The 26,764-nt window shown below is 39.6% G+C and overlaps 1 protein-coding gene across 1 annotated transcript in view; it reads left to right on the top strand.

The window, feature by feature from the left end:
* Positions 1 to 26,764, top strand: part of EFNA5 (ephrin A5) — a 274,964-nt gene that overhangs the window by 201,588 nt on the left and 46,612 nt on the right. Inside the window, exon 2 of the mRNA XM_042944682.1 lies at positions 24,973 to 25,265. Coding sequence (XP_042800616.1) covers positions 24,973 to 25,265 — 293 coding nt within the window. The remainder of the gene's footprint in view (positions 1 to 24,972; positions 25,266 to 26,764) is intronic.

The raw sequence follows: 26,764 nt of genomic DNA, 5'->3' as shown, positions 1-26,764 counted from the left end.
TATTTGATAAAAGCAATGCCTGCTTCTGATATATATGTATAAGATGACTGATCTCCTCTCGGTTAAAGACTTTCAAGGAAAATGCTGGTCTGTTTTGAACACCACATTTTCATGAGTTCCCCGTGTGGTTGGTTAGTAAATCCTTATCCCACAAAGAATTTTAAAAATGTACCAGCTTAAGGAGGTCAGAGGCTAACGCATGGAGGTGTTTAATGCACATTTTTTTTCTATCTCACTAATAGACTGTTGACATGGGTCTTTTGTGAATTCCCTGGTTGACTAAATATGTTCATGATCTGAATGAGGGGAGGAGCAGAGACTGCTCAGATTTCAGGATATAAGGTTTTGTTTAATTTCAGTCAGTTGTTGATGGCAAGTACACCAGATGAAATGCATCCTCAGAATGAGCTCCGAGATCTTTGGTTCCGTGTGTATAAATCATCTTGCCTGCCACAACATCACATCCTACAAACCCCGTTGACACTGACAGGGACCAGATGTGTAAGGCCGTGGCAAGACATTTGGTTTGGACATCAGCTAAGTGACAGTTACATTCAGAAGCACCAGTTGAGGGGTTGAGATTTTGTCGAGTCCATCAGATAGATGGAAATCTGCATTTAATGTTATCACATGTCTTTAAACACTTAACTAAGGATAAAACCACCCCTGACCGTAGAATTGAGCTTAAAATAACCTTGTTTTAGCTCTTCAGACTTAAATGTTTCTTGCTCGCTCGCTCGCTCCCTCTAGTTTTCTCACACGGTCTCGTTTTTGTAGCCACAATGTGAAGAGAGTTTAAAAAGTAAAACATACATTTATAAAGCAGGTGTAAAATATTTTTTCCTGGAATGTTTTCTGCCTTATTCTACTGCTGCCCATCTTTGAGGATACTGAACATGATAAATTTGTAAGCAAATAAAGATATACATAATACATTTTATATTCTTATTCTAACACAACAACCTTAAATTTACTATGGGTACTGAAAATGCTAGTATTTCCATGTTACAAAATTTCCCTAAATTTTTACTTTTAAGAGTGTAGTAACTTCTGGAAGTTCTCTGTTTCTAAAGCTTGAGGTTTAAAAATTTCTAACTATTGTAAGAACAATAGTTGATGTAGATTACCGTTCTAAGTACAGAATTCTTTGCACAAAGGTAATGAGAGGCTGAAGTCATTTTAATGTAAAATTGAAAGAAGCAGAAGATCACAAAATAGGCTCCGCATGATGAAGTGGTTTTTATGTAGCATTTTGGGTGATTACATGTTTATTCTTCATCTTATTTAAAAAATATATAGCTATATTTGTATACATTTTATCGATATGTAGATAAAATAAGTAGAAGCTGTTAAGGAAAAAGTTGTATTTATCTTAAAACAATTTCTCATTGAGTGTAGCATAAACTCTCTCAAAATAACTACTCAGAAGGGGGTTATGGAATTGCATGACTTCAGTTTTCAATCTTCAGAATTTCAGTGACAAAATAGGAATACAGTTTTACTTTTAGAAAGCCTGAATATTGGCATTTGCTTTAGTTTCTATAAAAGCAATTGCAAAGTGACAGAAGGAAAATGTTTGCACTAATTATGAAGGGAATTATTGCTTTTGTTCATATTGGAACCCCTTTAATGTTTGAAGAGTGGGTTAATGGTCGTGTGTCTTCATTCAGCTATGCCTCCATCACACACACACACACACACACACACACACACACACACACACCTCTCAGTTGGCATTTTTGCCTACAGTCTGTTGAGAGCTGATTATAGTTCTAATCAAAACTGTCACAATCAGGGGAGACAATTAGCCAGGTTAGACCTCTGCTGATTTGCATGTGGCCCTTAGCATCCGATGGCCTTGAGGACCCTTGAATCATATCAACAAGTTTTCAATAATACCTGCTCAGCTCCACCTGCAGCTGCTGGGGTCTGCCTTTCATCTCTGGATTTGCTTGAGTTTGTGAGTTCCTGTTTATTTTAAATTGAGACCACAAGGTATTGAAATTTTCAAAAGTGGAAACTTGGCAGCCCTCATTGCTAAGGCCATTTTTAAATCCCCTAGTCAATAGCTCCAAAAATCATGAAATCAATTACCTATAAATAGATTTCCATTTGTTTCTGTACTTATGCACTTGTGGAACACAATTTATAGAGTTTGTATCCTATGTAAAATGCATGTCGATGCAGTACAGGAGACAGAATCCCATATATTAATAGGCCTAGAATATTTTAAGGCTTACTTAAATCAGAATGACATAAAACACATTTGGCAATATTACATTTAGATTTTGTTTTCAAGGGAAATAAATTTTGTTCTGAATAGATTTTATTTGTTATATTAGTCTGGTCATTGTCTGATTTTACCAGATGCTAGAAATTTTTTAATCAAAAAAGCAATGTCTTTTTTCTCTTTTTAAAGACTTTTTAAAAGTAATCTCTACACCCAGTGTGGGGCTTGAATTTATAACCCTGAGATTGAGTTGCGTGCTCTACCAACTGAGCCCACGAGGTGCCCCCCAAAAAGCAATGCCTTTTAGACACTCCTTTAATATCTACTATGTCTAAATAGCCTTCATATCTTTCTAATTGAGCATTCTTCCAGTTTTAGACCTCAAGTCTAGAACATAACTATGCTCCAGGATTTTGTAGTCAAATATATGCCATTCATTTCAATATCCAGTTTAAATGGTATATTATCATTTAGAAGTGTCTTCAGAATGAAGCTAGAAAATCAAATAGAGACTTTTTTTAACATTGTGAGACTTGCTACTTTTATATAAGGATACAATGTTCGTATAAATTTTTTAAAAAGAATAAAGGCAAATCAGATAAGCATTCTTTTGTGGTTATTTGAAAGATTAAGGTATTTTACTAAAATATTAATTTTATGTCTTTGAGTTAGGTCTTTGTGTGTATTCATATCTCGGTGTTCATGAGTTAGCCCGTATAAATGCACTATAATTCTTATATTTAGCTAATGACTCTAATAGGGAAGATCAATTAGAAAATGATTCTTTAAGCGTTTAATACATAAGAGACTATCATTTGTTTTATATAAAGATTTTTCTTTCATCATAGTTCTGATCATTAAATGAAAATGAGGGTTCAAAAATTGAAGCAATTTTTATAAGCACATGTCACCTTCGTGAGTGTGACATTTCTTAAGCGGGTCTGGGCATGGGTAATTTATATAATTTCTCTATGCATATATTTATTCACTCATTTAAGCTTTCATTCTCAATAGTGAAATTTAAATAAGTGAATTCATTAATTCATCTTCATTATTCCTATATAAATAAATCTACAAATATATGTAATCAATATGTGTTTATATTTGTAGATTTATTTATGTAGAAAGAATGTATACTATATATATACACTATATATACTATTATATGCTACTACATACTATATAATATGATTCTCATATATTTCTTCTCCACCTCCAAAACTGTATAGCAGTTGATTTCTCCGAGTGTATTTTTAAGGTTTCTTTTTCTTTACATGTCACAAAATTAAAAATACTTGTTGGCTTTACTTGTGATTCATTTTTGCCGTTTATAGCTTGAACAATCTTGCATGTTTTTTTGCTATACACATATGCAGAGACAGCTAATACAAACCAAAGTAGTTGATTTATCCAGTTGCTCTATGGGCAATTAAACCAGGAGTATTATCTCAGCAGGAATAAGTGGGCAAATTACACATGTGAAGTAAATGGGTCTTTGACGCTTGAGCACATAGGTATTACTGTACAAGAGGCTACGTTAAGATTCCTGTAGAGATCAATGGGGGTTTATTGATGAACACCAGAGAATAGAGGAGTGATGTCATAAACTTTTAATAGTCTAATAAACTATATTTAAGGTTTTCCATCTTGGTGAGTTCTATAGCTTTTATGCAATAGAATAGTATGATCCTCTACACATTGTGAAGAGAGCTCTCTGACTTCCCAGGGGATTAACCCTAAGGGATCAAATGCCAAGGCCACGCCACTCTCGGTTTCCTGCAGTTGTCTAAAGAAAATGAAAAGCCAGATTACCTTTGTTCTCTTTTAAAAAAGTAACAAATGAGAAAGCATTGTGGCCTTTTAAATATTACTTATGAGTTGCGACATATCAGCAAAACGCTCTTATCCTGGTTGGTTTGAGTGGTCTCTGGTTGACCTCTGCAAAAGTATATAATTTTAGAATTCTAAACACCCCCAGTGTGTCTTACAAAACAGAGTCCAGTTCATGTGAAATAATGAATACTTTGTTGGAGGATTTAGTAGATGAACCACATACATTGAGTGCCCCGGTGTTCACCCTTCGCCCTCTAATTGCTCAGTGTTTCATGCTTTTATCATTTATAAGCAAATTTAAGGGGCAAAAGTAGAAAAAAATTTGAGTTACTGAGGAATACCTTCCGGCATTAGGCTGTCATGAATGTTATGGATGAATTACAGCTTTGAACATGCTTAAAGACATCAAGAGGAGAAACTATTTAGTCAGCAAAACTAGTTTAGGAAGATGAGGAGCAGGAGAGTGGCAGAAGGCAGTTCACAATTGAAGACCTGTGACTTAATTTACATCGAGTCACAATTAAGCTGATAGCACAGGTTTTCCAGGAAGTCAAGATGTCACTGTCATCCAGAGAAGCCAAGAACTTTGCCTTTGGAATCCTAAACCCAAATATACAGAGGTCCCAAGGTGCTTAAAAAAAAATTGTTTCAGTGAATCAGAATGACCAAAAAAACCACATTTTTTGTCTGGCATATCCCATTGTCTCCCTTAGAACCCCCCTCCTTCCTCCTAATTCTAAACTTGAGGCATATAAAGTATTTCAAGGCTTTCTGTCATAGGTAATCCAAATTTATTGCCAAAAATAACAGATCATTTGAAAGGACATGATTTGCCTCACCTCTGGGACCCGCAGGCCTATCTACCATGCATAACAACAAAACATTTATGTCAGCATATCCTTCATCAGAGAACCAAAAGGGAAAGTTAGAAAAATAAAAGAAATGACCTCCATCTGCTTAACATATTGTCAACAGTTTTGGAGAGAGACAAAATCTTAAATTACCCCTGCACTTAAGGCACCTAATTACCTTCCAAAAGACTTTGGAAGAGAGGAAGTTTTATCTGTCCAGAGAGGGTAATACAGATGGGTTTTTTTTCTCTCATTTTTAGTAGGAGGGAACAGGTGTAAAACAATTTTGATTAAGTGCACGTTCTATATTTATATCCCTGTAACAGGGATGTTGGAAGCCAGAGAGCTCCTCAAGGACTTCAGGTGTTACGAGATTCCATGAAACCGTTTCAGAAGATACTCGCTGGGGGGGGGGGGGGATTTCTCAACAGTGACCTCACTGATTTTTCTCATCATTTTGCTTGTCATTTCCTGTTGCGCTGCTTAGGCCCTTGGTAGGGTTGAAAGCAGGTGTGGGGGGTAAATGATCATGTGATAAACTGTACCTATAGCTTCTCTTCTAGCTTTTCATCAATGGTGACGTTTCTGTCAGTTGTCACCACCTAAAAGATCTCTGGTTCTGCCACTTTCTGTGTGGGAAGAGTGGAATCCTTTTCCTGATTTTGGTCATATTTTTGCCCTTGGCAGCTTTCCACATCACATGCTAGATCCTCATCGTCATGACCTCCTCGTGTCCCCTGGGTGCTAGGTGTTGTACCAGCTTCGGGTGTGTGGTTAGAGCTGCTCCTCACCCCGCTGAAATGGGTGTAATGAATGGGATCTGGAGTGGAATTGGGTGTCATCTTAGTGTTCTACCAAGTCTTAGCATTCAATATCTGAACTAATTCAAACACCAAATCTGTATCACCTGTCCTGCGTGATCCCTGTGCTGAACTAAAAGAGCATTGTAGAACCCTGAGGACATCTAGTATTCCATTTATTTATTTTAAAAAGTGAGGTACAAAGAGATTAAGTAACCTGACCAACTCACACCACATTTAAAGCAAAGACTATATTGCAACCCAGATCTCTTAACTTCACATTCATTGTTCTTTCAGCTGCTCTACTTGAACTTGTAACACATTTGGTCATACTCATGCATTGCAAAAACAATGAACAAATGTTAGCGATTTCTTTTAAACCTCTTCTGATGTTTCTGCCTGTTGCTTTTCTCTTGTTCCTGACCTTTTTTTAAAATCCCACAAATGCTCTACTTCAGGCTCTTCGTGTCTAGGCAATCATCAGAAACTGAAGTGAAGAGCTTGCATCTGACTTTTCTTGTAGTTTCCACAACACAGAGTACTTTGCAGGGAGTAGGGTCTCTGCAGATAGTTGCTGACTGGCTGGAGAAGTGAAGGTACCGTTGTCAGCCGCGGGAAGTAAGGAGTCCTCTGCTGCCGCCTGAGATGTCTGTGTGTAAATGTTGGCTTGGTCTGTTGCGGTGGAGTCCTTGGGATCTTCCTCCTTGAGACTTTCTCCCCACGCATTCTGTCTCCTCCAGGGCTAAGAGAACCATCATTTAAAAATACAAACCCACTCATGTTCTGCACCTCCTTAAAACTCTTCTTGGGTTCTCAATTGCCTGCCCAACTCCTTTCTCCAAATAAAGTTTTTGCTTCCCTTGGCAGCCTCATTTGCCCTTTCAACAGACTCTTTGCTTTCAAGCCTTCTGGGGTTTTTGCCCTTCACTCTTTCCTCGAAAGCCTACTCTCTCCCCTTGTCTTGGGATAATTCTGTTCATCTTCCAAGACCTGGCTCCCCATGAGCTCTTCCTGAACTCTTCGAAAGTCTGTTCCTATTCCCTGTTTTCCACAGTATTTGGTACACATTTCTCTTCTAACATTGATCACGTTTTATTGCACTGATTTGTTTGTGAGCCTGCCTCCCCCTCTAGATTGTCAGTTTTTGTAGGTCGGGACTATGTCTTGGTTCATTTTTGTTTCTCCACCTTCAAGTACAATGCCTAAGTTACAGGAAGCCGTCAATGCACTGAATGAATTAATTAACGAAGAGAGGCAGGGCGTAAATATGTGAAAAGTCAATCAAATTAAGAAAGAATGGAAGGTCAATCTAATATCATATTGCTCAAGTGAAGTGTAATTTTAAAGTTTAAGTTAAAATAGACCTTCTTGTAGAGAAATGTCATTTATTCTAATGCATTGTGATGACAATCGGTAGAGCTGATCTCAGCGGAATTGGGAAGCTCAAGTATTTCTCCAGTATTTCACCCTGCACCCCTGTCATTCTGTCTGGTGTCTGCTTCCTGAACCCTCTTCTCCAGACCCTGCAGACCACTTCCTCTTTCTCATCAAAATTTACCCACCATATGCCTTAGTCTCTCAAGGATCTTAACTCTGCAAGGTGACAGGTATTAATGAGTCAGAAAAATGAAAATACATTAATGCATTAGCTGGCAAGTATGATTTCTCTTCTAGGCAGAATAACACTTTACACATATTTAAGAACTGAAATTCACTTTTGAGAGGACATTTCTGTTTAAAGATGGCTTTTGTGTCCTAGAAATCATACTACAATGGCAACTGCCCATCTCTTCTCAGTGTATTTATATATCCAACATACTTACAAAGGGCACCTGATTTGTCTTTGGGGCTGCATAGGCAGTCTCTCCAAAGAGTCAGCATGTTCTCATCCCCCATTTCTATAAACTTATTATTTTTTTTAACATTTATTCAGTTTTGAGAGATAGAAACAGAGTGTGAGCAGGGTAGGGGGACAGAGAGAGAGGGAGACACAGAATCCGAAGCAGCCTCCAGGCTCTGAGCTGTCAGCACAGCCTGGCATGGGGCTCAAACCCACAAACCGTGAGATCATAACCTGAGCTGAAGTCCAAAGCTTAACCGACTGAGCCCCCCAGGCACTCCTCTATAAACTTTTTGAAAATCACTGTTCATTACTTTGTAAACAAAACTTTGTTATAATTACACTTTACCTACTCGAGGTGTTGCAATGATTATCACAATTTTTATTTCTAGACGTCTTTGAGATTCTTGAGATATTTTTCAAAGTAGTAAAATTCTTTGTCTTTGGTCAAAAAATATTCTTAGTTATGCAACTAATATAATTGTACATATTCCTCTTCCGTATACTATTTGTCAAGCACTGTCCAAGCATGTTCCATTCAATCCTTGTTTACTCATATAATTCATTCATGTAATCCTAAATAATGTCCAAAGAGTTATTATTCAGATGTTACAAATCAGGAAACTGAGGCATGGAAAGGTAAAGTAACTTGCCAAGGTTACACAGTTAGTAGAAACAGATCCCAGATTTGAAACCAGGCAGGTGGCTCTCAATCCTTTTCTCTTGACCTCTTTCCTGTGCTGGCTGCCACACCAATAAGATAGTAGTTTCCTCTCAGTTATCAGCTGGATGCCTGCAAAGTCTGGGAAATGAAGATAAAGTTGAAATATCTTTAATCAACTCTGATTTCCTTGATAACCACCAGACATTAGCAAACTTTACAAACCATATGTGCTGAAAAAGCCAGGTGCCACGAGGAGGATTAGAAATGAAATTTTCTTTCCACTCTGATTTCCACTTTTTATTAGTGACACCTCCCAAGTGGTTCAGAGAATGCCTATTAGTGTTTCTGGACATCTTGTACGATTTGCAACCATCCTTAGAGAGGTCTAGGTGGCTGAACTCCACACCTGCCAGGTGTCCCTCTGCCCCTGTCGAACATCCCTGCCTGAGCAATTCTAGAATGCTCAATAAGCTGAGAAGTGTCCCTGTTCATAGACTCAACATCTTGTGATTTCTCCATTGTCACATCCATGGTGTCGGTAATTGTCCCGGAGGAGGACGACAGCAGCTTCTCACTGGGCTTTCGCATATCCCCTCTTCCTTTTTGGACATAGGTAAATCAGCGAAGTGAAAACAGGAAGAGATAGTTATAAATCCTTCAATAGAGCACATGTGTGCTTTGCACACGGTGGATTTAAATACTCTTTGGGTTTTAAGAATCATCTCTCATAATGGCAACGTTTGTACTCTTTTGTCTTATCAAAAGCTTTTGGATGACTTTATATTTAAACAAGTGATTTTATCCTTAGTCCCAAAACTCAGATTAGATTTGTTTATTTGAACCCATAAACATAAGGCATTTAGACTAATAAATATTGAAAAATATGTGGAGATACATATATATATATATATATATATATATATATATTTTTTTTTTTTTTTTTTTTTTTTTTTTTCCCCCTCCAGAATGAAGCACTCAATAAAAGCCCTTTTTGAGACTGGGAGCAAATAAATAGCAAACCACGTCTGAAAAATCATTCCTCTGGGGATTTAGCCCTTTTGCTAGTTTTCACAGGAAAGGCTATTCTACTTCGAAGCCTGACTGTCTTACACGAGTGGTTACAGAAAAGGAGAGCCATTCCTGCCCTGCGTACGGCAGCTGTGCTTGCTTAAGGTTTTATAATCTGTAATCTCAAATTGCGCTTCTATTTTAACTTCAGCGTGCCTACAGTAGCACAGGATGCTTTTCAAATGTTCAGACATGACTCCTTAAAATTGAAAAGAGAAGTTGTTCCAGTGAGTATTCTCATCTTCTCAGAGACTCTCCCTCTGATGTGATAACGTGAAGTACTTTTTCGTGGCACCCATAATTTCCACTTACGCTGTTTAGCTTATGCAAACTTTTAAATAGGGCTGTAGATGTAAGAGCATATGAAGATCTGTACAGATTTTGTGTGGCTTTGCATTATTGTTTAGTCAGCGAGGATTCTAATGGAGTGCCGGGGATGAGACAACAAGAATCTAATCAATAGTCGCAAAAAGCAAATGAACTTGCATAAATTAGCACTCTAATAGGAAAAGATAAATGCATGTACTTTTCCATCTTTGAAGCAATACACGTTATTGAAAGAGGTCTAACAGACACCGCCTTGATTTATTTTTACCTTTTTTCAAGGGTGCTGGAACTAGAAAATGCAAGTAAATTGAGCATTCAAGGTGGCTGCTGGGAACCACTGAAATCAGATCAGTGTATCAAATACAGTATGTAGAATTCAGCATGTTATGTCCACATGGATGACATTGTCATTATTGTTGCTCATAACAGTATAAATAACAAAGCTCTCCAGGGGAAGGTTTGTTCCATGACCAGGGTTTGTCTTGGAGAAAGCAGTCTCTGATCCTGACATTCAGGGCTTTTCAGTGTACTCCACTGTACATTTACGCCATATCCACTAAGCAAACGGCAGGAAGTGTTTGTCAGATGTAGAGTGGCTGGGTGCCGAGGACCTGGGCAGGCACAGATCAGCCGCCACTGTAGCATCATACGGTAACTTCATTAAGTGTCACCAGTGGCGGTCAAGGAATTCTCAGGGAGTGAGATCAGCAGCGTGCTTTCTCATTACACCAATGCTACTCTGTTGGGGGTGGGGTGGGGTGGGGTGTGCTGGCTCGGGCACAAATGTCAGAGGGTAGCAAGTGTCTGGCACTACAGCTTCTAGCCACAGTAAATAATTAGTAACATCCAAGAACTTTCTCTACCACTTCTTCCTGTTCCTTCCAACTCTTGGTTTACTGTTTCTGTCTTGGGAAAGGAACTGGGTATACAAGGGGCTGCCAAGTAGCCTTCACTGCCTTGGCTAAAAGGCAGAAATGTCCGCCATGGCTTTGCTATCTCACTCGGGCAGCTTCAGGCCGGCACAGCAACCTGATCGTTTGTCTTCCTGGCTGAAGAAGAAATACCCTACTGGCTTCATAATGGCACTTCTCAAAGAGCTCACCTATAGATGGGGAGAAATCTGCACTCCAGGGAAAATTGGATATCCTCTTTTGTGATATTAGGGAATACTCTGGTTTGAAGTAGGCACTTTTTAAGATATGTGTAAAATTCACAATGCTACCTTTTTTTTTTTTTTTTTTTTAGCACCTAGAGAACTTTCGCTCTTTGGGAAGTCTTCTAGAAATTCTATTTTAGGGGAAATACCATCTGTATTGTTGGAAAAGAAAGAAGAATTAATTTGTCAGTGTTGTTTTGATCTCAATCCAGAAAGCCAAAAAAGAGTTTAAAAAAAAAATGTCTGTTGAGTATCGGCATTTCTTATCTTTGTCTTTGCATATTTTAAAAATAGGTCTTTCCTTAGCTCTCTTCCATTATGGTTAACTGTAATCAGTACTTTATGGTTATATTACATAGCTTTGTTTCATTAGGGCAATGAAAATGGTATTGAACAATAGCAATATAATGTGGGGAAACAGTTTGTAATTCGGTTGGAAATTGCTAATGCCGTAGACAGTAATACAATCAGCTTGACTTCCCTAGGAAAACTTGAGCTAAATTTCCTCTATTTTTCTTTTAAATCTTCTTATAAAGTGGGGGTGAGAAAGATTCTCTGATCAACACTGGAAAGCTGGGTCCCCCTGCGTAGAGAATTTCTTTATGCATTGAATTTTGAATGACATCTACAGGTCCTGGGAAGAGCTACTATTTAAGACTCAAACTTTCCCTGGAGATTTTTTTAAAAGAGACTAGATAATTAACAGTCCTGAAAGGAAACAGCTGGAAGAGATGGTGCCTCAAAGTCCCTTCCACTGGTGTCTCTCTCTATCGTTTTGATGCAGAAGCAGTGTTCCTGTGAAATTATTATCAAGTATTATGTACCAAGGGAAAACTAGAGGCCATCTCTTTACAAGCCTATGTCATGCATGCTGTGTGCATTCAGGAATTTATAATCACTGTAGGTTAAGACTGGTCCACAGTAGTGGTGTCTATGAGTACAAAAGTAAATAACCTGGTGTTTGTAAGGAGTGGTAAGTTATGATTTTCTTAGATTCAATAGCACACATAAATATTTAGCTGCAAATACAATGCTGAGAATTCCACTTTTAATTCCATGAGCGCTTGGGCACGCTGGCTTACACTATGCCATTTAGAAAAAAAGGAGCAATGTGTTTAAACTTGAGATTCCCTATAAATTTTTCTAGTCATTAGAACCAATACAGCTTCTTCTTAGGTGATATAAATTTTTAAATATCTTAATTGTCTAACAGAGAATAGCAATATTTCATATTTCCAGACATGTCCAAACATCTCTGACGTCTTTAGAGAGATCAATCATATCTCGAAGCCACCACCTTGATTTAAAAAATAAACAAAAATACATTTAATACTCTACCAGGAAGTGCTACTGTGCATATGTAAATTTATAATTTATTCCTTCAGCTTTTATCCTAGAAACTTGTATTCAAACTAAAAAAAAAAAAAAAAAAAGGTTAAAAGAAGCCTTTCCCATGATTCCTAATTTCCAGTTAATTTCCTGTAGTGGCTTAGAATACTTGGTAACTTCTTAGGATTCCAAACCCCATGGAGGTGTGTGTAAGCCTCAGGTCATGTCCCAGTCATGTGGTCAACGCAGTGCCAGCGCAGCTTTATTGCTGCGCAGCAAAAGGAGAAGGCGTTTCTGCAACGTGGACACCATCCTTCCTTCCGCCAGCCTTGCATATGGGGGCTGCTTCAGGGCGGGGTTCACAGCGCCAAGGCTTGCCTCCTTGACCAGTGTGTATCACGTGTTTCCTTCTCCACTTGTGTTTGTAAAACCATAGTAACGAGCACTTTCAGTGACCAAGACTTAGACTTTTCATTTAATGACTGGGATTCCTAAAACATCCTTGGGTGGGTCTTAGCTGTGATGAGTCTCTTCTCAGCTACAGAGTGTTCTGAGACAGAAAATCTGGAGTATATCAACATGAATTCCTGGTTTGCCTACATCTTTGCTTCCCACAGATAGGGTTGAAAAGTATGCTGTGTGTTTGTGGAATGGGGGAAAAAAGTGTCTTTTAGAATACAAAATGGGCTAAGACTTGAGTATCTGGCATACACTGAGTAGGTACCTATATATTGAATTAAAACATCAATAATCAATAAATGAAACTGTCCTGTTTTGTAAATAAAGTGATCAGTGAGCTATAATGCCATTTCTAGATCCAGATTCGATGCTGAGTCTCAGGCTCATTTAACAGCCCCTCTGTGTTGCATACGAGGTTTGCTGTTTTCCTGACTAGCTCATCCACACTGAGTTTGTAACTTAACAGCAACTTGCATTCTCGCTCTCTCTTTTGGACTTGAACAGTGTGAAGGGCAATAAAATGTTAATGTGCATGTCAAAGAAACTTCGGGATCTAGGACTGCACTACCCAGCACTGAAGAAAGCCAGTTGTGACCCTGTCCTCTCAAGGCTCATGATGCTGAGTTGTCACCCAGCATGAAGTGCCCGTTATCACCCTCTTAGTTCATCATCTTTGTGTCTTGGCATTAACCATCCCTCTGAAACCTCACAGTCCCTGCAAGCGGCTGATTCAGAGCTTGTAGCAGGACCAAACATTCTGAAAGTTCAAGAGGAGGGTCATGTGCATTGGCTTTGAACTGTAGTTCTCTTCCAAGGTAGACATTTTAAAAGGGAGCTTATTAAAATGAAAGGGGAAGGGGAAAGGCAACAACTCTATTCTCTGCCACGGAGATAGACAAGCATTTAAGTAGGTAGAGATATTATGGCACTTGAGAATCCCCTAAAGTGCTTAGATTTATTTCTCAGAAATAAATGGTGAATTGTTTATTTCTTTCTCCCCTTTGTTTCCTTGGGATAGAGCAATTAGTTTCTTATTTTTTATGATTGCATTATTCTTGCATATATCTTTCTGTGGTCCAGGCTATAAAAGTAAATAGAGGATCCAGCTGTATGAATGAATATCCTTTTAATGAGTGTGGGAGGAAATAATAATACTAAGTAGTGCAAAACCATTTTTATGTGATGAACCAAAGTACCTTTGTTCCTAGGCTCCCCAGTCTTAAGCCACAGGCCACCAGTAAATGTGTGCATAAAATGACAGTTTTATGTATTCTGGTGTTAACAAAGGTACCTCGTGGTTGGTGTTGTCCCCAGAATGCACTTAACAGGATTTTTGAAAGGCGGTGGCATATTCTGTTTTAATTTCCAGGGTCTAGGAAGGGTAAAATAGAGTCTGTGACTTTTCTGTAACACCCTTCATTCTATCTTTGGGTGAAAGCCTTGCTGAAACAGTGAGATAACACAGTTGCTGGGTGATAATACAGTCGTTTTCATGGTGCTGTGAGTTAATTTCAGAGGTGAAACTATCCTTGCTTAGGAAAATGAGGTGCCTTCTCCCCTCAGACCGGCCATTTGCTTGGAACAGCAAATGGATATTGAGTGTCTCCTGTGTGCAGGGTACCGTGGGGCTGCCGGCATTGGCTCCCTTCCCCCCCTCCCCTCCCCGACGCCCTTCCTTCCCAGCTATTGTTACCTTGTTCTTCATCAGTGTTTTGGGTTTTTTTGTTGTAATTCAGTACCATCCCACCCCAAACCCTTCCATTAATTAAACTTTACCTGTATAAGTTTGCTCAGGCTGCCATGACAGAATACCAGAAACTTGTTGACTTGAACAACAGAAATTTATTCTCGTGGTTCTGGAGGCTGGAATCCCAGGTCGAGGCCCAGCAGGTCAGTTTCTGGTAAGAGCACTGTTCATAGCTTGCAGAGGCAGGGGTCAGGGGGCACTCATTTTAGAAGGATGCTAATCCTGTTGGGTCAAGGCCCCACCCTTATGGCCTCATTTAACCTTGATTGCCTCCATAAAGGCCCTATCTCCAAACACAGGCTCACATCGGAGGTTGCAACTTAAACATATGAATCAGGGTAGGGCACCCGATGGGGGGGAAATCCTGAAATTGAGGAGCATACCATGGCTTGAACTTTGTACCAGTTACTGAACTTTTAACCTGACACTCTGCACCTCCTCCACCTAGCAGTGGCGCATGTGAACTCATTCCGATGATTGCAGGGGAGAGTTGGGAAGTCCCAGGATAAAGCCAAATGAAGAATCTCAGGTCCCATTTGCCTTCCCACCTGCCAACAGGGACCTGGAGTATTTAGTAGAGGGATGAAAGAACAAATTACTAACTCCCAGAAAAGCCCAAGATAATGGATTGGTCCTAGTCTTCCCTGACAAGGATTTGAGTCACTATTTGGCAGCTTTGAGGTGACTCTGGTCAGTTCCTGAGAAAGCTGCTTTCCTCTCCTGACCCTGGCTTGAGTGGCAGAGACCAGACGTTCTGGTAGGAGGGGCACCATCTGTACCCCCCATGACTCCTGCTAACTGGAGCAAACCCTGGGCACATCCCAGCCCGGTCTAGGCCTGACCTGAGCAGAAGGGAGCCTCAGAAGCAACAGACCCTCTGGACTGCTAGCTCGTGGTTGCTGGGACACAGCTCAGAGCAGAACAGTGGTTGGCGGAGGCTGAAAGGGAGCCTTGGCTGTTGCTGCCAATGTGATAGGCGGTTGCAGGATTTTGTGAAGCAGTCTGATGAACCCTCTCAAATAGAGGCACCTAATGCTGCTCAGCTGTGTAATTGGGATGGAAATGGGCCAATGAGAGGCGACAGTTTGTGCTTAACCTTTTGGGAGTCTTGTTCAGGAGACTGTGTGTGGGGGGAAAAAAGAAGCATTACAAATAATAAGCTTCTCCGCCTGATTTGTAATGAATTAGTAATAAATGGCCTAGCGCTCTACGAAAGTCTGACGATTACAGAGCAGCTAAGTGCACGGGACCACATCTTATTTTGATCAGCTGTAGCATAGCAAAGACATGTAATTATCATAATCTAACAATTAGCCTGGCATCACTTTCCAGTGTTTAATTACCCCGATAAATGGTAATTGAATAGAGGACTTAATGACAAGAGAGAAACTTTCATTCTGCCTTAGGTGCTTAAGTTGTCTACTCGGCTGGGCATAATTTTCTAGCATTGCTTGAACCGCGGTCCTGATTATAATTTTCCTTTTTGCAGCCGGCCATTATTTTGTTTTCCAATCTTGACCCTTGCGTATAATATTACGTAGCTCTTCTCAGAATTTAGTACTGGGACCCAGGACACAGAAGGAGAGTATGGGGCACTTTACCCAGTTCTTTTCTTAAGCATTCCCTGAAATATCCTTCAGATACAGTTTCCTTCTTTGGACATGTGTCAAGTCACTGCCATGTGCAAACACTGTGCTATGTGCCGGGGGTACAGAGATGATGAAACACCAGCACTATCTCCAAGGAGCTCTCTCTCTAAAAAAAGGTCTGTATAAAAATACAGTAATGATCATTATTTCTGTTACAGCGATTTGCTCTCAGCATGGACCCAGTTTCCTTCTAAATCTATGTATTGAGCTTCAGTGACTTCACGACCTTTCATGACCATGCCCACCACCTCACCTCTAATGGCTCACCTCCAGATCTCTGTTCTCTTACCTTAGGCTCTTCTCTGGTTCCAGATTTGTATCCACTTGCTCACAGGGTTATAACCAACCAAATGAAAGTAACTGCTTCTCCCATGCCGATTTGCATAGGACCAGCAACAATGTTTGCTTTGCATCCTAAAGCTTTATATGAAACACTATTATTATTAGTGTTTTGCCCTAGTATTACCAAATATATGCCTCCTCTTGCAGTGTGCAGATCAAACATAGAAGAAGGTGTTATTTCCTTTCTTTCTTACTGGCTTGTTTTTTGTTTGTCTAACAATAAATTTATAAGAGAGATTAATTCCTTGCCACAGAGGTCTTGGGTCCCCCACCCTGAATTTTTGAAAAGTCAGGGCCAGATTTTAGATTTTGATGGTAAAATGTCCCATAAGTTATGATCAAGACAGAAGACAAATATTTATTTCACTGTTCGCATATCAGGACTTAAGAACCACTAAACCGTTATTTGAATTGGTTAACAGAAATGACATTTATTATAGCTCTTTGGTTATTGTTAATTAGTGTTAATTACTCTTAAAACTGGGAGTAGCCTGAAATTCCACTGGGTAACTCCATCCCCGTAAGATACAAAGGGGCTACCTGTATGTAAGCAGTTTGGCAGGTGGCTTATTTGTTTGATTGACTCCTGCATCCCCTGAACAGAATCAGTTTGTTTAATCCTGTTCTCCTAGGACAGCGGCTGGATAACCTGTTCACTGATTTCCTGCATCTGCTTTTGGACCCGTGTTTATGTGGCAGGTGCTCTGTTCTGTGCGCTTGACATGATGTAAAACTCTGGATAACTTAGGGCACGAAGGGCAGCTTTGTCAGGAAGCCCCAGACCAGCAGGAGTCAAGAAAGAGCCTGTTTTGCTTTGTGGAAATGACCTCTGTTAGGACATACACTGTGATTCTTTATTTTATTTTACTCCCTTTTGGAAAGCCATTTTAGTGATCTGCAGTGTGTTGGGTGTGTGGGACTCTGCCTGGTTAATTCTTTGGCTGACTTAGCCTGTTGATGTTGACACATTCTTACTCCATGCGTGAGGCCGCTCTGGGGGCTTAGAAGCAATTAGACTGTCACCCAAAGCTCCCAGTCCCTTCTTGAAGGCAAGTCTTATTTAGGCTCTGCCAATTTAATGCTTTGTTTCCTTTGGAGCTCCTCAGTCAAGCTAATAAAACAAACTCCAAATGAGTTAAAACACTGGAGGAGAGAAGATTTTGTGGGCCTTGTACTTGAAACAGGTGTTACTCTTGGGAGATACCGATTGTAAAAAGTCATTCAGACTGTTGTGACTTGTAGCAGAAAAGCAACAAACAAAAGCTAGTAGAGGTTTTGTGAAATTTTTAAACCGCTTGCTGTTAAAGCACATGTACACCCACGTACACACGTGGAAAGAAAAAAGGTGACAGGTTACTGTACTAAAGCACTAATGAATTCCAAATATCTGGCCACGCAAATTACATCTTATTCCCATCACCAGCAGTTACTGAATTCAAGGCAAAGCTCTTATGCTGCAGAATTTATAATTACCAAAACATGCATGCATAAGAACTTTATTGGAATTGATGTTAATGGATAGATAGAACACCAGCGCCGGGTTCTAACTGTTATGTCAGTACCTTGTGCTCCGTTGGATAAAAGTGTATGTGTTATGGCATACAGTGCTTTAACTGCAAAAATAAGTAAGAAACGTTTCTGAAATTCATCCTTGAATATTTTTTAGCCTGTAAATCTCCACTTCTCTGGGAATTTTAGTTGGGATTGGTATGTTCTAGAGCCTGGAAGAGTGGATTGGACTGCCTGAAATGTGTTTTGGTCATCAAACCTCATTCATACTTACTTCATTGAGCTTTAGCAGCTGGCCTGGTAGTGGTGAAACTGTGCAGGACTCCGTCTCAGAGCCAAAAATGAAGGTCAGTTACCAATGCATGTGGATGACAGACATGTTTCAGCCCGTGAGAGAAAGAAGACATTAAAAACCAGCAAAACAAACCTTGCTTCAGCCCCCAGGTGCTATTATTCATCTACCCTAAGTTTGATTTGCTGTTTGTATTTCATGCTCTAACCTCTGCAGGAAAACAAAACAAAACAAAAAGAGCATCTTCAGACTCAGGATATGAAAGCCATAAGGCTTGCATTCTGTGCTGAGAGAATAACAGAAGGAGACAAGGAGAGACATGTTTGCGACAGAGACTGCCATCCTGCCCATCTCCTCACGAAATGTGTTTATAAACCAAACCCCATGTCTGTCGAGGGCCCATTAGGACTTCCAGGACAAATGAGAAATTCTTCTGGTTAAGAAGAGACATCTTACTCTGAAATTAGCCTTTAAATCAATAAGAGTAGAGTCAAAAGACCGTGCTGCCAAGATATATTCACTCTAGATTTAGTTCAAAATTTGGGAGGAACCCTAAGCTGATAAATTTCCTTAATCTTTGACCATAAATCATATCCTTCTTTTACATTTCAATTTCAGAATGTAATACATTAAGTTGCCTTGTAATTAAAGAAGTGACATTGTAGTTCTGTTCAAATAGGAACATTAAGACAATCACCCCTTTGACAGATTAAAATGCATTTAAAATGTAATAATCAACTATCCAGTTCATGAGAAATAACATTTTCATTACTGAATCCTTTAAAACACTACATGAAACGGGGATAAAAGTGTCTCACAGCTTCCTAACCTCTAATAACTACTCTGTCTCCTTTCAGAAATGCTGTTTCTATATTTATGGAGTGAAGAAACTTCACTCAGGAGCTGCTTGATAAAATACCTCAGTACATATTTCCCTGGAAGCAGGCTCTCTGCTGTGCCAGCAACATATGCTAAAGGCCAATTTAGAATGTTTTAAATATGCACCATACCCTTCCTTTTCCAGTTACTAAAATGAAATGCATCTTGGCTTTAGCAGATGAGGAAGGAGGGAGAGGAGGCACACCGCAGGGGAAAGGGGCTAAAGAGGAGCTCAAAGAAGGATGGTTACCGTGCTGCTCCTTTGCAGCCCGAAACCCCGGGGCGCTGCCCACGTGCCCTTCGCGGTTAGCCCTCCCAGCTGTCAGTATCCACCGTACACGAGCATATGGGGCAGAGGAGGACGTAAGGTCAATGGCATGAGGAACCATCCACTGAGAAAGAAAGCTAGGGGCACATCTACTTACCAGAGTGGAGAGGAACCAAGGACCGCGTCAGAGTAAGTGGAGGCCTTCCATTTGAAGTTGGTAAAGGACCAGAGTATTCAAGTACTAGATGGCGCTTCTTTCGGTCTGCAGATGAATTCTTTGGTTAGAACGAGGGAAGTCTTCATGGTTCTTGCTGACTCTGGTCAGGAAGCAATGTTTGGTCCCTGTCTGGGGACAAAGCCGGGGCACTGTTGATAACTTAAATGAAAAAGCAAATTGTTGACTGTTCCTTATCTGTGTCTTTATTTCGTTTGAGTCCAAGTCATGAATCACTCTCTGTAGACGAGTTAAATAAGGAGAGGGATATTAACAATAGTGCTAAAGGTATAATCAAAACTACGGATGGGGCGCCTGGGTGGCTCAGTCAGTTAAGCGGCCGACTTTGGCTCAGGTCACGATCTCGCGGTCCGTGAGTTCGAGCCCCGCGTCGGGCTCTGTGCTGACTGCTCAGAGCCTGGAGCCTGTTTCAGATTCTGTGTCTCTCTCTCTCTCTGACCTCCCCCATTCATGCTCTGTCTCTCTCTGTCTCAAAAATAAATAAACGTTAAAAAAAATTAAAAAAAAAAACAAAACTACAGTTAGCTGTGGCATGTCATCAGGTAAACACTGAAGATAAACACTGAAGACAAACTAAGACACACATGTCTGCAAATAGACCTTCTAGTTGAAATCCCATCTTCAGTTGTTACTTTTGCTATCAATAGCTGTGAAATGTGCTTTTTATATCCAACCTTTCAGGCAGCTTCTGGGACATCAAGACCTACCATAAAGTGCATAACTCATGTTTAGTAATTGAGTTGATAAAAAAAGAACTAGTTGCCATACTGAATTTTCCTTCTTTTAATTAACTAGAATGACCCTTTCATTATATATATATATGTCACATATGACATATATCACATATATATGTGACATATATACATACATATATATATATATATATACACACATATATATGACATTGATTCTTAACCAGCCTACTGTCCAATTTTGGCAAATGTATATAATGTATTCTTGCCACAACAGGGTATATATATATTGTATGTTAAGTGGAACCCTGGCCCTGTAGCAGTGCAACTCAGTGGCGAACAAGGGCTGTCTTTCTATGCATACAAGATGTTTCCTGGTATTTGAGACTTTTGTATTATGAGAACACAGGGCAGTAATCATATTACTCAAACGTAATCACTTTTCTAAGTGTGGTAGCGGTGCATGCTTTTACATTGTAAGCCACTGTGATAATTTAGTAGAGATTGTATTGTAATTATTGCTGGCTTGTTGGTGTGGAGCCAGAAATTCTTACGCCTCATAATATGCAATGATTTCAGAGAGGAAGAGCACCACAGATAGAGTGGATGGAATTAAAGAAAAGGAATAAAGGGGAGACCTTTACAAGAAAATTTCCAAGAAATTTATCAGTGCGTTTAAAGTGGTGGCCGTGCCGCCCATGACATTTGTAAATATTGTCATGTGGAATCATTCTTCCTAGGTTTGAATTTGCTCTTTTAATAGGAACTAAAGCTCATGAAAGCTGTTTCCTGATGGGGGGAAAAAAGATGCCTTTATGTCAGCAGCTACTGAGCTTAATAACACTTTCTTCTATCAAAGAACAGACTGGTATACACAGGTCAGGAGCTAACCCTGCGACCTGAGATGTATTCTGGATGCTGACACACCCTTCAGTTTAGGAGTTTGGGACCAATGGAGTGGGGAGGGAGCAGGGCCAGCACACCTTGCAGCAGACTTCCCTAGAAGATCAATGTAAACATAAGGGAACCCAATGGCACCAAAACCCTTAAAAGGGCTCCTTCAGGTCAGGGGAATTACAACAACTGGTAAAACTTTGGAACCATTGCATTTAGCAGGAAAGAGAATTTACTTCAGGGCCAGATAAGATATGGGTTGAAATCCTAACTCTGCTGCTTATTTCCTGTGGGGGGGAAAAATGATCTAAGAGGATAACAACCTGAGTGTCATTTCCTCAGTGTTCAAATAAAACTAATTGTAACTACCTAATAAGGATTTCATATGACAACACATGTAAAGCCATAACACAGCATATCCTGGATGCAGCAAGTGTTTGCTGCATCAGTGAATGAAGGAGAGAACTGAAACCCCATCAAGAATTAGAACTGCCTTTCTGGGGGAATAAAGGGTTGACCTAAGAACTTGAGCAATTTACTCTCTCTGGAAGTAGAATAATAAAGAACTTCAGTTCTGAGTGAGGTCTCAATGCTTGGGCTTGACTTCTGCCTCCATGATTTACTAGTTGGGTGACATTGAGCACATTGCTTAACTTCTCGGTCTCAGTATCCTCATTTTTAAGCGGGAGTACCAATAGTATAGTGTTCTTTAGGATTTATGATGGAGATTAAATCGAGATAATGAATATAACATAATAAACAATTATATTAGCTATACATATGTGCCTTTTCACAGTAAGGCCCAAAAAGAATGGTCCAGTACTACTTTGTAGCCAAAGAGCATGATTTGGGGTAATATCTTTCCCTATCTAACCCTAAACTTTTCTTTGGATCGTACTTGGGTATATTATAGAAATGCCTTTTATGAGTTTTTGTTTATTGATGTTTTTATATTTATATTGTCCATTTGGGGGGGAAATTACATTATTAAACTAATTTATACAAATTGAAGATGTGAAACAGAAGCATAAGTTGATTCTATGGTGACTCATCATCTTTGTCATGTGGATAGAGGGGTAGAACTACTAACCGCTGGGGTGATCACATACTCAAGATAGGCTTCACAGTGACTCATTGAACACCCCACACAGAGTATAATGTCATCAGAAAGGGAAAAGGTCAACCCAGTATGAAATGTGTCTTCAATTTCATGGCTTGTTTTATTGAAACTTAAGCAGCATTAACGGGGAGAAAAGTCGGAAAAGGGAAAGTAAACTCAGGGCATCAAAAAAGTCATGACAATTTGTAGAATAAAGCAATAAACAAATGAGTCTGGACAGTGGCAGTTTTAATTTTTTTTTTCCTACACTTTTAAGCAGTGTCAAGTGCCAGTAGAAGCTCAAATGAGTGACACTTGGGGGAAGGAAAAACTTCCCCCTTGAATGTCTCTAAAATCTATAATAATAATATAATAATATAAAGTGCATCTGGGCATTGCCTCCTGCTGCATTTCTTGCCTGGCTCTCAGCCAGAACTGTCAGGCTACTTTGAGTGCTGATGATTCATATCCCAGCACCCTTTTATCTGAACGTGGCAGTGTCTTTTCTTTGTACTTTGGCAGTGATGTTACCTTGATGTTCAGAAATCTTTTAAAAGCAACACAGGCTTTCCTTGCATCTTGACAAATCATCGTCTGCCAGTAATGAAGAAAGAGTAAACCTAGTTCCGTGATCATTGTAAATATAAAGAAATAAATACTTCCAAGTGGGTTTTTTTTTTAAATGTTTATGCATTTTGAGACCCTCTAACAGAAAAAGTGATCTGATCATCTTTCCTTATTCTCCTCGTATAAATCAGCATGCTGCTTTTCAAAAGCATTGATCAAATGGAAGTTTCTGTGGATCATTTGATATGTGAGGACAGAATGTAGGATTTTTATATTATTTTTAAAAAGGGACACGGGGATTATCGTTGGTGTTGTCATATACATTTACTGATGTTGCTTAAGAGTTAGTATTGTGTTAGTTATCGATTTTAATATGCTTTAATATATTGATAATAGTGCTGCACATTCACATGGTGCTTTTTAGATGTTTCATCATCGGAGACTTGAAGCAGTTGTGTGAGGTTAGCGAGGCAGATTCTCATGATTGTTCCAGTTCACATATGAGGAAACTGAGGGTCAGACGGTTTATGACTCCCCCACCCTACCAGCAGCAATCCAGTCCTTAAATTGAGGTCTACTCACTAAAATGAGTAGTGTCCACTTTGATCACGTTGCATTTTAGAAAGGAATCTCAGCTTCTTCAATGAATGTGTAGTATCCAGAGTGAAGGTGGTAATATATCTCCTGGGCTGAATGCTGGTCAAAACAGCCTGTCGGAGGTGTCTGTTGTGTTTGGGGGCTACATTTTAAGGGGACACTGGGAAACTAGAGAGCATAAGGAGAGTTGAGAAACTAGAATGTGAGGAGCCTGGGAACAGAAATAACCAAACAAGTCAGGATTTTCACGTAGTGAGAAAGGAAGATACAGAGACCTAGTTGACACGTCCAAATGTTTTATGGAGTGCCTGGTAGAAGAGGAATTAGATTTGTTCTTGGCGATGTCAGGCAGTGGGAGTAGGATCACTGGATAGAAATTACACAGAAGCAAATTGATGCTCCATATACGAGGAAACTGGCTAAAATGTAGGCGTGTCCAAAAATGGAGTAGACCAGCTCACTGACATGTTTACACTGAGACCATCTGACTTGAAGACTACATGGCTTGATGGGTGCTTGTCTTTCAGCTTGTCTTTCAGCAGTAACATAGTTTTATGATGAATCTTCTAAGGCCTCAGAGAATTTCCTCACTAGCTAAAAACAGAGGGGTTTTGTAGACTTTTCTGTGATGACTTTAGAAAGCGGTATACGTAACAATTCCTGTTTCACACATCATTAGTTCCTGAGAAATCTCTTCATCCAATCAGGAAAGACATATTAGTTAACACAAATAAGCAAAATTTTTGTAAGGTAAGAGTTGAAACAGTGCAGTGTGTAAGGTGAGGTGCGTGTGTGTGTGTGTGTGTGTTATTTTAACTATTTCAGGATGGAAGTGGTCCTGGGTTTGCTGTGTTCATCTGTGTCGTCAGTCCAGCCCTAGGACACAACCTATAAAGTTAAAAGAAATGGAGGGGAAGGGGAGGAAGATGATTTGATTTAGCTGGTTTTCATTTTCTTAATATAGAAAGGGATGGGGCATCAAAAGAGATGAGCTGAAATGAGTTTGTGACGTAAGCAGATTCACTAATGGAAACAGCTGATTAGGACCTGAAGTCACCATTCCTGGTCGAGCTCAGTCACTCACTGCTTTGACATTATGCCTTAGATTTTTATTTCCCTCTAATGGGGAAGTGTCCTAGGACTTTTCTTTCCAACCTTTAAATTTTATGGTCCTAATTCTCTCAGTTTGATAACTCTAGTTCTCTACATTTGCATAGAAAATTGAGAATGGTAGCAATTATAGCAAAACCAATTCAGTCATTCATTTGTTCTTTAAATGACTTATTCATTCATTCAAAAACACTCATCAAATGAAACACTATTTTGAAATATCAAAACTTTGCTTCAGTATATGTGATTTTAAGAATGAAAGGAAAACAGCAAGTCAGTATCTTAACTACTTAAGATGAATGTGAAGAGTTCCATTTTCAGCATGTTTTGAAACAAACGTAATAGAATTCCTCTGTAAAATTGTTGTTGCTTGTATTTGGAATAGAAACATATCCTGAATCATAATGGGCTGCAATAAAAACTTATTATAATAAATCTCTTAGCACCAGCATGATTAAAGTTATTCCACCACTGATTCCAAGCAGAAAGTCTTTTCCTTATGAATAATCTCATCTTTCTCTTCTTCTTCCAACAGATTCCAGAGGGGTGACTACCACATCGACGTCTGTATCAATGACTACCTGGATGTTTTCTGCCCTCACTATGAGGACTCGGTCCCAGAAGATAAGACTGAGCGTTATGTCCTCTACATGGTGAACTTTGATGGCTACAGTGCCTGCGACCATACTTCCAAGGGGTTCAAGAGATGGGAATGTAACCGGCCTCACTCTCCAAATGGACCACTGAAGTTCTCTGAAAAATTCCAGCTCTTCACACCCTTTTCTCTAGGATTTGAATTCAGGCCAGGCCGGGAATATTTCTACATCTGTGAGTATATCAAGATTTATTGTGTTGGAGGGCAGCTACAAGAACCCAGACTAATTTTTTACCCATGTTTCAGAGAATTGCAGAGAGTTGGACTCTGCATTACAGATGTCTCCTTGTAAATGCATACATCAGGATCCCTAGATACATTAGCTGGGAATTGAGAGCACAAATTAGATTAAAGACACAGCTCCTCTCCCCCTATGAAATTGCGTGTCAGCCTGTTCAGTGAACCACTGCTGACTTGTATTTCTTTTAAATGAAAATTGCTAGGACTTCTCCAAAGCTGAGGAAAATAAAAAGAGATTCCTGAAAAAAAAAATTAAAGGAAATAATTAAATTTACATAGCTTGGAGTCATTGGATTTCTTATTCAGGTGTCAGCAATATCCTTTCAATCATCCACACTTGCAGTGGAGAAAGCCAAAACTCCTGCAAATGTCAGCATGCTGGCGATAAATACTATCTTTGCACCAAGGAGAAAAGACAATTATTAAGAGCAGCTGTGTCTTTAAACAGGAAAAAGCGTGAAGAGTATCGAGAAAGTTCCAAAGGAACTGGTATAAGTGAGTTTCCCACCTGTGCCTCTGTCCTGAGAGAGCTCTAAAAGTTTCTCAAGCTGACCTCTGTAGTTTTCATCTTGCCGTGGCCTTGGTTCTTGTCCACAGTGGACACCATCACTTCTTCAGGCATCGTACTGGTCATATATGCTAAGTAAAGGCTTCTCATACTTCACTGTGCATAAGTCATCTGGGCATCTTGGTATAAGGCAGATCTGATTGAGGTGGTCTGCCACGGGGACCAAGATTCCATATTTATAAAGCTCCCATGTGACGTGATGCTACTGGTCTGTGAACCACACTCTGAGTTAGTATGCTTACAAGTAATACTTAATTTAGTCAGCATGCTGTATGTATGGACTTGACTCGTGTCACATATTGAAACTATATGGCCTTTTCCAAGTATTTTCAGTATCAGCTGAAGGAGTTCAACGTTTCTTGTTCAAAAGTACATTTATTGAACAACTTATTGTGGCTCAGAAATGTTGGGGGATGCAAGATCAAAAGACACGCCTGTCCTGAGGGAGTGACCATCTGCTGGGGAGTAGATGTAAACAGGCAGTTGCTGTATGAAGGTAAATGCAGGCAGCAGTGGGTACGTGGGTACATGTAACTCACGTGCTTGAAAGAATCCAGAAGTGTGGCTGCACATAGCGTGTAGAGATCTAGGCAATACTACCCAGGATGCTTGGCGTTGACTTTTCACCACTCTTTGCCAGACAAACAAGACAAAAACATTACTGTTTTTTCGACTCGTTTCTTCAACCTGAATGTCCCCACAGACCCTTCACCCACATGGTTTTTTCAGTCTGCAAGGATTTCTAGTTTCTCTTCTCCAGAAAACAGAATTTTATAATGAGCTGGATTTCACCACCATACACGGGCACTCCCACTTATATTGAGATTGAATTTAAAAAGGAAATTGAACAGTACCAGTTTTATT

Source organism: Panthera leo, chromosome A1 (assembly GCF_018350215.1).
Source record: "Panthera leo isolate Ple1 chromosome A1, P.leo_Ple1_pat1.1, whole genome shotgun sequence".
NCBI classification, from domain to species: domain Eukaryota; kingdom Metazoa; phylum Chordata; class Mammalia; order Carnivora; family Felidae; genus Panthera; species Panthera leo.
The sequence above is the reverse complement of the archived record's forward strand: the minus strand, read 5'-3'. Positions and strand labels throughout refer to the sequence as shown.